At 38.3% G+C, this 14,213-nt stretch overlaps 1 protein-coding gene across 2 annotated transcripts in view; it reads right to left on the reverse strand.

The window, feature by feature from the left end:
* Window positions 1-14,213, reverse strand: part of LOC126485060 (rRNA methyltransferase 3, mitochondrial) — a 64,732-nt gene that overhangs the window by 2,169 nt on the left and 48,350 nt on the right. For both annotated transcript variants that reach the window (XM_050108665.1, XM_050108672.1), the window contains exon 3: window positions 14,031-14,186. In XM_050108665.1, the coding sequence (XP_049964622.1) occupies window positions 14,031-14,186 (156 nt within the window). The remainder of the gene's footprint in view (window positions 1-14,030; window positions 14,187-14,213) is intronic.

A 14,213-nucleotide genomic window follows, 5' to 3' on the forward strand; every position in this document is an offset into this window, starting at 1 on the left:
TTTGGATAGCCCTTGAGCTAGGGACCATCTGTATACCACCCAAAAGATCATCTTACTATAACTATCCTACAGTATATGGTTAAGTTTTGAATATTACACACCTCCTCCAGATCAGGCAAATAGAGCAAACTGATTGGTTCTTTTTTGCATTAGATGTGGTCTACCATATGCCTTAAGAGTCACCATTTACTTCATGGGCAGTTCCTGTGAAAAACTGCAGCATATATCTAAATAACTAACTGCAGCAAACTGCTCAAATTTAAATGATATATTCTCTAGGATTTCTCTAGAAGTGCCATCTTCTCATTTTCAAAAAGCCTTATTGGTTACCAAGAAACAGCCCTAAAAATGGTTTCTGGGTAACAAAACCAAGCTGTGGATTCCAAGATGGCTTTGCACAGAAAATGGCTGTAATTTTCACAATATATTCCTACAATGCCAATCTCGAACAATCTTGAAAAATTTTTTCACTGTCCAGTTTTGAAATACAGAGGTTCAAAGTTACCCTACTTGTACATGTAAAATACACATGTAAAATCTGATGTCAGGCAAACACAGTGCAAAATTTTTTTGCACATAAAATCTGGATTGAGGTGTACAATTATTTTTGCATTATTTCATTTTCACATATGTAAACTATCAAAATTTTACCGAACCATAAATTTCTTTTCACATGAGTGACATGCTGTGCTGTAGCAGTAGGAAGAAGGGAACCAGTGGGAAAATGCTCCTATCAGAGCCCAAAGAAGGTGAATATGCTCCTACTTAAAAGACTCAGGCTGAAAAGTGGACCCCAGCTGCCTCATTCTTCCCTCCTCAGCACCTTTAAAAATTTACCCAAAATTTCGGTATGCAAAAATATTCACAATTTTTTATGCTGAAGGAGAACGAGGCAGTAGCAATGACAAAGGGGGTGAAAAGTAATAATACTACAAGAGGATAGATGATGGTTGTGTTATCGAAAGAGTGCAGGGGACAATGGCAGAGCGAGAGAAAGAGAGGGACACAGCAGCAGGGTGAAGAAAAACTGGAAGAGCCAGTGATAATCAGAGACAGTCTTATGACAATGAGGAAGAGAGAGAAAGTCATAGTGAGAAGAGACAGCAGCATTGTGAAGGAATAAATGAGATAGCAGAAGTAAGAGAGAGGAAGGCAGAGACAGTGATAGTGAGAGGAGACAGTAGTGGCAGGATGAAATAAAGGAGACTGTGGCTGTGAGACAGAAGAAAGTGACAGTTAGAGAGAAACAAAGAGATAACGACAATGGGTTGAGCTGAATGAGTGAGTGAGAGTGGGCAAGTGGGGATGGATGAGTATGAGCAACCTGCGGCAATGGACTAGCGGGTGAGAGCGAGTTACAGTTAGGGGAGATTGTGGGAATGAGAGGTGAGTTGCATGATAAAAAGAGCAAACTTTTTGGGAAAGCTTCAAAGGTGCTGAAGAAGGTAGAATGGGGCAGCTGCTACACCACTTTTCAATTCGAGTATTTTAAACAGGAGCAACACTTTCTTTTGAGTTCCAATAGGGGCATTTTCAGCCGGTTTAATTCATTTAAGACCCAACATATATTATATACAGGTCACATTGTGAAATTTGATGTACTATGTTGTGCCCACAAAAAAGTAAGGGGAATGAATAGAAAGAAGTGGAAGAAGTGCATGAGCAATGGTATAACATATTCCAATCCTGAACAGGTTCAACAAATACGGAACAAAGCATATGTCTGACCTAACTTCCAATTTTGTTCTTTGTTATGGTGTTACCCTAATTTTTAACATTTAAAAACAACCAAATGTACAGTGCATTCCATATTTTCACATCACATCGCATGCTTTCCAAACATTACAAAGCTTAACAAACATGCAAGCAGGTATGCAACAGTTTTGGGAAAATTATAAGTTCATCACAGGCTTTGCAATCAAAAGTGATACAGACCTACAAGTATCTGTTTCAAGTGACATATGCCATACCTTCAATGACAAGTAATATAAAGTAGACTATTTATGTTATAACTGGTAAACAGTATTTATATTAAAGAGAGAATATAGATAAAATGTACTGTTCATGTCCAACTAAAACAACATACTGAGGGCAGAATAATTGTTTCCGTGGAAAATAAATTAGGCCAAGTGATTCCACACACACATGGGTTCGTCCCGTGCTATATACTGCAATATCCGAACCTGAATACTCATGATGGGGAGGTTAAAACTTACACACTGTGGAAAACAGGTGGTAAGGAAAAAGATGGTTGGCATTCTATAAATATTGTAAAAAACATAAAAGACAGTTTCTATAGCAACAATGTCATGAAAAGGATAGATTGTCCCTCATCACATAGAGGAAGCACTGAGTTGCAGGCAGACACAGTCAAAAGACTGCTAAACATTTAAGCTCAGATTTAGAGTCTGGTCACAGTGGTCATGTTTGTGTGTGTGTGTGTGTGTGTGTGTGGGTGTGTGCGCACGCACGCATGTGTGCATGTTTGCTTTCTATTTCCAATGAACACCTTTTAGCCAAAAGCTTAAATGTTTAGTAGTCATGATTGTACCTGTGTGCAACTCAATGCCTCTTCTGTTTGAAAAGTAGCAATTTCTTGTTTCATAATATTGTTGTTATTCCAGACTGGACTTTCCACAGTTAAGATTCGAAAGCAAGGGACACACATAAACCAAGATATCAACCATATGTCCACTATTCAATCCATAAAACAAATATTACTTACGTTTGTCTTCCGTTCTGCCACCCACTGCCTACACAGTATATTCTATATATTAAAAAATGATGCATGCCTTACATTATATTAAAATTGTTAATACGCATAACAGCATGCTTGCATACTCTGGGGCGATACACAGTTTCACAAAAACATATTTAATGATATAATAATATAAGGGATCATGTGTGTGCATAAATTTTCTTTGTAAAATAATTACAGGTTATCCTACGTCTACTTTTGATCTGCAGTACCACACAAAAACTTCCTCTCACACAATTACTGAATAAGTGTCAGGTTTTCTCCAAGTTAAATCTTTTTAAATAAAGAAGACAATCTAAAATATCCTGCCATCCAATAAAGTTTAAAGATATAGAAATACATATTTGAAGGTACATTTACATCATCTCATAGTCTGCTTAAACATTTGATACGTACCCTGAGGCTCCATATTATGCTAAATGACAGTCATCATCATTTTGAACAAAAAATTCACATGGCATTATCATTTGAAGGTTATGTATACAACAATGTACTGGCTACTTATAACTGTTCTGTTCAGTGGTGTGCAAAAGAATCTACATATAGGAATAATGCAGCTGACCACTTATTTATGTCTGATAATCTGTATAGAAGACAGTGTAATGTTGCAATACTCCTGTTATATAACTCTTATATTTGCCTTTTGTAGCATAAGAGGGGAGGTAATAATAATATGGCACTTAATCTCATTTGTGCTTGGTAACCCTTAGTCAAATTAAAGAAATTAAAGACCAATTACATCTGATGAATGATACAGTGTAGATACCACCAAGTTTTTCTGTATTGACCCATAGGTTTCTATAGCTTTTATTTCTGCTCTTAGATGCCTGGTATGCACATCAAGCATCAGCCAAGGACCCAACAGCAGCAACTTTAAATGGTTGGTTCTTGATCTGGTCAATATCAAATTGTTCCATTTGGAATTACCATCAAGAAAGAGCTCCAATTCTTAGTGAAGTTTTGCAAGCCATGACTTATAATGGATTATGTCCACAAGTATTGAAGATTGTTGTGTGTGCAGTACATATGTATGACCCAGATGACAAAATACATTTTAATGTGAGCAGTACCTTTGGTTTATCAACTGTTTCAGCAGAGCAGAGAATTTCACTTGGCTTTAGCAGTGCTAATAGGCCCTAGTGCTTTTCTGTAGTGTAATGCTCTCTGAAGCCACTGTATTTCCTATTAAAGTTCCTTTTAAATGATGATTTTTCCCTTATTTGGCTACTGCTACAAAACCTTTTAAAGTCTTTTACTCACTTGTGTAATGGATAGTGTGCACCGTATGTACATTTTGCAACTGTCAACAAGCATGTACGCAGCACAGTGCTCCAACTCTTGACTCTGTGGTATGGCTCAGTGTACAAAATTAACTGCATTTTGAATGGGCCTTGCACAGTAACCAGTTAATAATAAATGTACATGGTGTCTCCCTAACTCAGAACGTGAAGAGGGTACTTCTCTGAACAACATCTAAAGCATGTATGTTTTACCCTAACCACAAGTTCTTAATCACCATTGTGTACATTGTTGCTGCAAAGCCCAAAATTGAGAAAAAAACTGAAAATCAACCATAAATACAGATCCCTATCAACAGGAATGATGGTTGACTTGAAATGGTTTTTTAAGAGAGATAATTCTCTTGCACACCAGGCAGTATGTCACCACTCAAAAGGTTGAAAGTGCTCTGGCATAAGAAGTGCAGTAGAAATTTAGGAAAAAAATGTAAACTCCCACAGACAGTTGGATCAGTATGTTGTATCTCCATGTAGTGTTACATTCCTTCCCATATGAATATGTGTATGAACTGATGTCTTAGTAGAAGAGCCCTGACATAAGATCAAGTTATCTAGTATCTCTTAAAACCTCATCAAAAGTTACTAAAAGACTTCTTGATTTCCGAGATCTATAAAAGCAACAACTTACATTAAGTCCACTAGGTAGGAATTGCAATGCAATTTAGTAAAAAGTGCTAGCGGGATTTTCTTCTTCTCTGTTCTCAGTGTGCAGTAACAGCCTGGTACTGAATTTGGTCTTTGATAGTGCATTGTCACAAGCCTTGTACCAAATTCACTTTCAGCACAGAGAATGTGAATTTGTAACTGTTGAAGAAGCAACCACCATCCTCCATAGCTGAACAGTGCCATTGAAATTTAACCTTTTGATTCAACAATCTAGGAAAAGACAAACTGATACTTATCATAAAGAAGACACATCAAGTCGCAGCCATGCTCAATTAAAAGACACTTGTATAAAGCTTTTTGCCACAGCCTTCATCAGTAAAAAGAGAGACACACATCATTCGCGCACACAAGCAAGAACACTTAATGTACACACGACTGCCAACTCCATTGGAGTTTCCATTATTTGACTGCCCTTTTCATGTTGTTAGTCAAAACTAATGCTCTACAATAATGTTCTTTCACGAGCAATGAATTAGACAACTTTTGATATGATGATGGTAGCAACACCTAGAATCCACTAAATACCAAAAGTATTAAGTGACCATACAGATCCATGATCACTTAACCACAAAGCACAATTCTCAACAACTGACCAAATTTAGCTCAAAGGAACCTGAAAATGTGCTCAATACCATTAAGATCAGCTGAACTGGAAGATGGGGGACAGGTGCATACACATAAGCATCCTCATGTTCATGGACTGTTCTTCAAATCATTCTGGTAATTCAGAAGCGCATTCACTTAGTGAAAATACAAGCATTTAGGGGTGCTGCTTGTGAATAAATGGTTGCACAAGTTGGAGAGTAGGTTCCATTTCCACCACCTCATGAAAAGTGTTCAGTACATATGTAATGTGTGTATCAATGTGTACTGTGACTCATCAGTACAGACGACCTTTCTCCATACCTCCAACATGAAATGGTGGTGTTTATGCACCATGTGCCATGTGATGTGTGATGACCATAGCGACACAAGTTGGACAGTGGCCTCTGTACACCATAGAAGATGGTATGGCTGCTCACTGGTCATTGTTGTTATCAATCACCATTGAATTGGCAGATGATTTGCTGCACTATCATCTATCCACTCTCCCCGTCTACAGCAGTAGACAGTGAATTGTGATCAACATATTGATGGCCTTGGTAGTAGCCTTTGACAGCACTGACTGTCACTATCACTGTACATCACTGAAACAGTGGCATATGAAAAGCCTAATGCCACCACAGGCTAGGAGTTTTGAGTGAAATAGGTACACACTACTTGCCCATAATCAAATACAATGGTATTGTGAATATTACCCATCCTACACTCAACTGTCACACCAATAAGCAAGTTGATGATATCCCAGACCCATCATTAGTGGAACTATTACATTTGCTGTGGGAAGAGGAGCACTTCCACCAGCACAGCAACTAATATCTCTTATTCAATGGCTCAATGTGCATATTTTCACGTACCTGAAATGACCATCCCCTGTTAAACAAAATATTTTTCCCATGAGCATGCAGGAAGCCAAACTATGTACAAGAGATGCTGTCACCACTTGCCAAACAGAGGCAACTACCACCAAAATATTACCACTAGTAAACACTAACGCAATGAAGGAATGTGCTCATTCAGTTTCTCTGTAGTTCAACAAGGAGAATAGTATCCCACACAGAGTTTTTGGAATACAACTCCACCCTGTTTATAATGTCACATGCCAATTTAATCTCAGTAGATTTCCTTAGAACATTGTCCTAACGGATAGAAGTGAAGGCTGAAATTTTTGTATTCAAGCACTCCAAGGGATGGTCAGTTTCAGCGCAATGTTCAGCAACAACTGATATGCATGGCTGTTGCGTGCATGCCTGACACATATTCAATACATTGGTCAGGATGAGCTGACCAACACATGCGAAGCCACAACCACAGGGGACACAATAGACATCTGTCTTGCGTAGACATAACCACCTTGATGAAACATGGAAGAACCTTGATCTCAAAGAGAGACTAGAAAATGTACTTCAGATTATTATTATTATTATTATTATTATTATTATTTTCAAATCAAGATCACTTTTGTTTCAAATACTTCCCCCACATGCTACTGATGCAGGGGCCTTCTTCCAATCTCAGTCTTCCAAATATAATAGTGCAGAGTGAATCCAATCTGTTGCTCACTGTAAATGTTCTGCAGAGGATATACTTGATGTAAGATAATTTAGTTGGCTGACTTTCAGGATCCAAGACTGCATGGCCCCTGTGCACCAACGAACAAAGTATATTTTTATGTTTGGGTAAATCATGAGACTTTCAGCACAGAGGCACAAAATTCTGCTAGTTGGATTGCGCAGAATGGAAAGTGCAGTTTTCTTTGGTTTTTCTGCAAAACAAAAGAAGGTTTTTTTTTTAGGAGGGCATTCTGATTTTCTATCCAACCTTTTGCCCAGATCACTGCCACAAAGATATTGTTTCAGACATATGCATCCTAGTCAGTATCCAGTATGTTTCCTTCTAAGCTCCTCCACAATTTCCCAGGAAGATTTAAAAACTGTTTGCTTGACTAACACCTGGAAGTCAAAGCAAAATTTAGATCCTTCCAAATGCAATATAGATGTGTTTCTTGGTAATATTAGTTTCTTGTTTCTTAGTTTACCAGGTCCCAAAGCATTCAAATTTCACCAGTAGCCAAGCAATAAAGCAATATTTCCCAAGAGACAGGGTCCTAGAGGAACCATCCAGCCAATAGCAAAGAAAACACTGAGATGTTTGAAGCAATCTGCAAATCATTTAAGAACAACTCTCTCAAGACAAACTTCTGGCAGTAAGTATCATGAATCCTATCCCAGACAAGGGTCTGGCTAGCCTAACGTTTAATGTGTTTGGTGGCAGAAGAATTAAACAAGCAGAATTCCTTTTCTGCTTGCAGAGGTGTAGTAGTACAGGATTATCTGCCAGGTGCATCTATTAAAGTTATTTTGTATCAGTTGATAAGACATCATCTAAGCAGAAACTCAGTTTAGGGTGAGTGTATGTTGGTTTTCATATACATTGTTTCATGTGTTCAGTTATTTTTGTTTCATCTCTTTTCTGTCCTGGGAATGTTTATCTTTAGAGCCTCTTTTCATTGTGGAGAATACAGAAAAGTCACAGACAGAAAAGACCGTGAACACTATTTATTCTCAAACACTCTTAGACATCATGCTTTCTCAGGTGTAAGTAGTAGGAAAGAGCAAGGCAGAGGGCCAAAATTTTAATTTAGCTTCATGTTGCTACATTCAAAAGCTGCTGACAACATCTTGCACACAGACAGAAGGATCCTTGTTCATAATGTAGAGGCACGCTCTCTCTCTCTCTCTCTCTCTTTTCAAGCAGAAGGGACAGGAGTGATCAGTTTATCTGTTATGTGCCTCTATGATTTACGAGTTTGGCAATTTACCTTTCACCTATTCAATGGTCTGAAATGTTTCTCTTTTCATTATGTGACAAGCAAGTCACTGGGGTCACCTCCAGGGAATACAGTGGGTTGCAAAACTAGTTTTGTTTTAATGTTGGTCAAAAACATACCTGCCACTTAACCCTCACAATAATAAGGGTAGGAGGCAAGGGAATTACTTTATGCAAACCTTTTGAAATTATTGTAATATAGTGAGTTACTTCATATTTTAAAATTCTGAATTTTTTTATTACTTTTAATGAATTCTTCTACCCAATTACACAAATGTTTTAAATTTTTAAGTTAAATTTAACTCAAAAATTTAAGTCTTAATAGTCAATGTCACTTTCCCAGTGAAAGTGATATTCAGTATTCAACAATGGAAAATCAAGGATGGAATGTAACAGTATTTTGAAAAGGCAGTATTTTAAGGTTCAGGACCATACCTATTGCTATCTCTTTAAAAAGTGTAATGCGAGTAAAGTCAACAAAAAGTAACAAATTTTGTATTTAATTTTTTTTACAGTGGGCATAAAATATCCCCCCACCCCCACAATCAGTAGAACACAATATTGGAAGTGCATTGAAGTCACAAAGGAGGCAATGAAAGATATTTTCAGATTCTGGATCTTTCTTACACAACAGTATCTCTTTAAAACATATACGGTTACTACAACCCAACAACAATTAACAATTTATTTATTTTTTTAGATTGGGTGTACAGTGCCCACATGCCATCCCACCCCTTGGTTATAAGCATTATGGAAAATATGGCTATGGTTAATGCTATATGACCAGTAGTATTGTTGAGTTGGAGGATCCATCATTTGACTCCACAGTGTAGGACAGCTGTTCCACATGCCTCTTACATTCATTTTAGCATTTGAATGAAGTAGTGTTGGTTAACTGTAGTAGCTTAAATTAATGGTAGATAATTTACTTAATGTCAGATTCCTCTCATTAGCAAATGGATGTTAGACCCTCTCCCTTTCTTCCAGCCAGTTAGCCATCCTTTCCCCATTCCTTCGATCAGGTAAAAAAAATAAAGATAAAAAAGAAACAATGCATATATTCCTGTTTGTTTTCATCCAGTTAAGTTGCTCCTCAGGCTATGTCTCATACTTGTAGCATCATAAAAAATTATCTGTAATTAGTTGTTCATATTGCTCTGACTTTTTCACAACAGCAAAATTGTCAAACACATGAAACAGTGTTTATAAAAACAAGCACTTCAACCTAACTGACATTTCATTTTGGATGGTCAACAGATTTAAACAGTGTGTTCTAGAGGTAGCTAGCAGGAAAACCCATTTTTATGGCCACTCCACCCACAGGAAAGGAATACTGTTCTCTCTTTTGGTTCCCCATTGTATGGCTGGTGCAAGAATTGATAACATCTGTAATTGCATTTGGCGGATATACTATAAGAAACTCATCTTTCTGTTACATTTGCCTCAATACAATTTAGCACACCAAACTACTGTGAGTGAGAGTCTACAAAAACTCTCTGTGGTCTTTGCAAGTACCTCTGCTGGTTTAATCTAGTGTTAGACTAATAGTATATCATTTCAAGAAAGTATGCACAAGATGCCTCAGCTCTGAATCTAAGGAGAACACCTAGGTCAACTAAGGCTTCTGTGGTTCATAGGTCTGTGTGAATAGCACACATGCTATTTGTGCGTCATTCATACAATGCAACAATATTATATCTTACTACTGTCCAGAATCCACAAAATTATTTAACGTCCTTTTCAAGGCATAAAAGTACAATAAGATCAGATGATAACATTACACAGAAGATGTTCAACAGAAGAAGGAAGAGTCCCGCAAACAGTATTAATGTAAAAAGTTTTCAGATGTACAGCCAGCAGCTATAAATGAGAACATATACTGTTACATGTGTGCTTCTGCGTGACTGTCTCTTTTTTACTTCACTCACTAATCACAACTCAAGGACTTCTTACAAAAAATCCAAAATTATTCACTTATTTTCACTGTCTTTAGTTTCATATAAAATGTATGGTAATAGTATCATACTACAATCAACTACAGTCCAATCATACAATTTCTGAAAGTTAAAGGACAAGGTACTGTCTCTGGAAGCAAAGACAAATATAGCAATGAGCTTAACTCTTTATCAACAGTAATAATAAGCAATATTAATTTTGTACACAATACAGGGGTGTGAATTATAGTCAGTGAGTCACCATTAACTCAATTGAGTGTTTGTAAAATTGTTGTTTAATGGTAAAATAGCTCCGAGAACTGAAAAATTGACAAATCAAAACAACAACCTGGGAATGAAATACCTCCTGCTCACAGAGTTTCAATGTTGATGTTGTTGTTGTTGTGGTCTTCAGTCCTGGGACTGGTTTGATGCAGCTCTCCATGCTGCTGTATCTTGTGCAAGCTGCTTCATCTCCCAGTACGTACTGCAGCCTACATCCTTCTGAACCTGCTTAGTGTATTCATCTCTTGGTCTCCCTCTACGATTTTTACCCTCCACTCTGCCCTCCAATACTAAATTGGTGATCCCTTGATGCCTCAGAACATGTCCTGCCAACTGATCCCTTCTTCTAGTCAAGTTGTGCCACAAACTCCTCTTCTCCCCAATTCTATTCAATACCTCCTCATTAGTTATGTGATCTATCCATCTAATCTTCAGCATTCTTCTGTAGCACCACATTTCGAAAGCTTCTATTCTCTTCTTGTCCAAACTATTTATCGTCCATGTTTCACTTCCATACATGGCTACACTCTATACAAATACTTTCAGAAACAACTTCCTGACACTTAAATCTATACTCGATGTTAACAAATTTCTCTTCTTCAGAAATGCTTTCCTTGCCATTGCCAGTCTACATTTTATATCCTCTCTACTTCGACCATCATCAGTTATTTTGTTCCCCAAATAGCAAAACTCCTTTACTACTTTAAGTGCCTCATTTCCTAATCTAATTCCCTCAGCATCACCCGACTTAATTCGACTACATTCCATGATCCTCGTTTTTCTTTTGTTGATGTTCATCTTTTGTCCTCCTTTCAAGACACTGTCCATTCCATTCAACTGCTCTTCCAAGTCCTTTGCTGTCTCTGACAGAATTACAATGTCATCGGCAAACCTTAAAGTTTTTATTTCTTCTCCGTGAATTTTAATACCTACTCCGAATTTCTCTTTGTTTCTTTTACTGCTTGCTCAATATACAGATTGAACAACATCGGGGAGAGGCTACAACCCTGTCTCACTCCCTTCCCAACCACTGCTTCCCTTTCATGTGCCTCGACTCGTATAACTGCCATCTGGTTTCTGTACAAATTGTAAATAGCCTTTCGCTCCCTGTATTTTACACCTGCCACTTTCAGAGCTGCTAGAAACATAGGTTTGCCTTTTCTTAATCTAGCTACTAAAATAAGTTGTAGGGTCAGTATTGCCTCACGAGTTCCCATATTTCTACAGAATCCAAACTGATCTTCCCCGAGGTCGGCTTCTACCAGTTTTTCCATTCGTCTGTAAAGAATTTGCGTTAGTATTTTGCAGCCGTGACTTATTAAACTGATAGTTCGGTAATTTTCACATCTGTCAACGCCTGCTTTCTTTGGGATTGGAATTATTATATTCTTCTTGAAGTCTGAGCGTATTTTGCCTGTCTCATACATTTTGCTCACCAGATGGTAGAGTTTTGTCATGACTGGCTCTCCTAAGGCTGTCAGTAGTTCTAACAGAATGTTGTCTACTCCCGGGGCCGTGTTTCGACTTTTTCATCTTCATCTACATCCTCTTCCATTTCTATAACATTGCCCTCAAGTACATCACGCTTGTATAGACCCTCTATATACTCCTTCCACCTTTCTGCTTTCCCTTCTTTGCTTAGAACTGGATTTCCATCTGAGCTCTTAATATTCATACAAGTGGTTCTCTTTTCTCCAAAGGTCTCTTTAATGTTCCTGTAGGCAGTATCTATCTTACCGCTACTGATATGCGCCTCTACATCCTTACATTTGTCCTCTAGCCATCTCTGCTTAGCCATTTTGCACTTCCTGTCGATCTCATTTTTGGGACGTTTGTATTCCTTTTTGCCTGCTTCATTTAATGCGTTTTTATATTTTCTCCTTTCGTCAATTAAATTCAATATTTCTTCTGTCACCCAAGGATTTCTACTAGCCCTCATCTTTTTACCTAATTGATCCTTTGCTGCCTTCACTACTTCATCCCTCAAAGCTACCCATTCTTCTTCTACTGTAATTCTTTCCCCCATTCTTGTCAATTGTTCCCTTATGCTCTCCCTGAAACTCTGTACAACCTCTGGTTCTTTCAGTTTATCCAGGTCCCATCTCCTTAAATTCCCACCTTTTTGCAGTTTCTTCAGTTTCAATCTACAGTTCATAACCAATAGATTGTGGTCAGAGTCCACATCTGCCCCTGGAAATGTATTACAATTTAAAACCTGGTTCCTAAATCTCTGTCTTACCATTATATAATCTATCTGAAACCTGTCAGTATCTCCAGGCTTGTTCCATGTATACAACCTTCTTTTATGATTCTTGAACCAAGTGTTAGCTATGATTAAGTTGTGCTCTGTGCAAAATTCCACCAGGTGGCTTCCTCTTTCATTTCTTAACCCCAATCCATATTCACCTACTACGTTCCCTTCTCTTCCTTTTCCTACTATCAAATTCCAGTCACCCATGACTATTAAATTTTCATCTCCCTTCACTATCTGAATAATTTCTTTTATCTCATCATACATTTCTTCAATTTCGTCGTCATCTGCAGAACTAGTAGGCATGTACACTTGTACTACTGTCGTAGGCGTGGGCTTCGTGTCTATCTTGGCCACAACAATGCTTTCCCTGTGCTGTTTGTAGTAGCTTACCCACATTCCTATTGCTTTATTCGTTATAAAATCTACTCCTGCATTACCCCTATTTGATTTTGTATTTATAACCCAGTATTTACCTGACCAAAAGTCTTGTTCCTCCTGACACCAAACTTCACTAATTCCCACTATATCCAACTTTAACCTATCCATTTCCCTTTTTAAATTTTCTAACCTACCTACCCGATTAAGGGATCTGACATTCCACGCTCCGATCCGTAGAACACCAGTTTTCTTTGTCCTGATAACGACATCCTCCTGAGTAGTCCCCGCCCAGAGATCTGAATGGGGGACTATTTTACCTCCGGAATATTTTACCCAAGAGGACGCCATCATCATTTATCCATACAGTAAAGCTGCATGCCCTCGGGAAAAAATTACAGCCGTTGTTTCCCCATGCTTTCAGCCGTTCACAGTACCAGCACAGCAAGGCTGTTTTGGTTAGTGTTACAAGGCCAGATCAGTCAATCATCCAGACTGTTGCCCCTGCAACTACTGAAAAGGCTGCTGCCCCTCTTCAGGAACCATACGTTTGTCTGGCCTCTCAACAGATACCCCTCCGTTGTGGTTGCACCTACGGTACGGCTATTTGTATCACTGAGGCACGCAAGCCTCCCCACCAACGGCAAGGTCTATGTTTCATGGGGTGGGAGAGTTTCAATATTCTTACTAATCTATGAATACTGTAACAGTCAAATGGTTCAAATGGCTCTGAGTACTATGGGACTTAACTTCTGAGGTCATCAGTCCCCTAGAACTTAGAGCTACTTAAACCTAACTAACCTAAGAAAATCACACACAGCCATGCCCGAGGCAGGATTCGAACCTGCGACGGTAGCGGTCGCGCGGTTCCAGACTGTAGCGCCCAGAACCGCTCGGCCACACCAGCCGGCACTGTAACCATCACATTACATTGCCAGCAATATGTAAAATGGAAGTTGACTACCTGACTGCATATTTTATATACCGGTATATCTGACTCACACATGAACATTAGGTAAAAGAATACATACCTTTTGTTAAGATGACCTTCTCACAACCAGCAGCAGCAGCAATTCTCAGCACAGAGCCCATATTTCCAGGATCTCTGACATTATCACAGATTATTGTAATTGGCAATGAGTTCTCTGCTGGAGTCTGCCTTAATATATTTGATATCTCGAATAATCCTAAGTGAAAAATGAATAAAATTGAAC

The sequence above is a fragment of the Schistocerca serialis genome, chromosome 1 (genome assembly GCF_023864345.2).
Source record: "Schistocerca serialis cubense isolate TAMUIC-IGC-003099 chromosome 1, iqSchSeri2.2, whole genome shotgun sequence".
Classification (NCBI taxonomy): Eukaryota; Metazoa; Arthropoda; class Insecta; order Orthoptera; family Acrididae; genus Schistocerca; species Schistocerca serialis.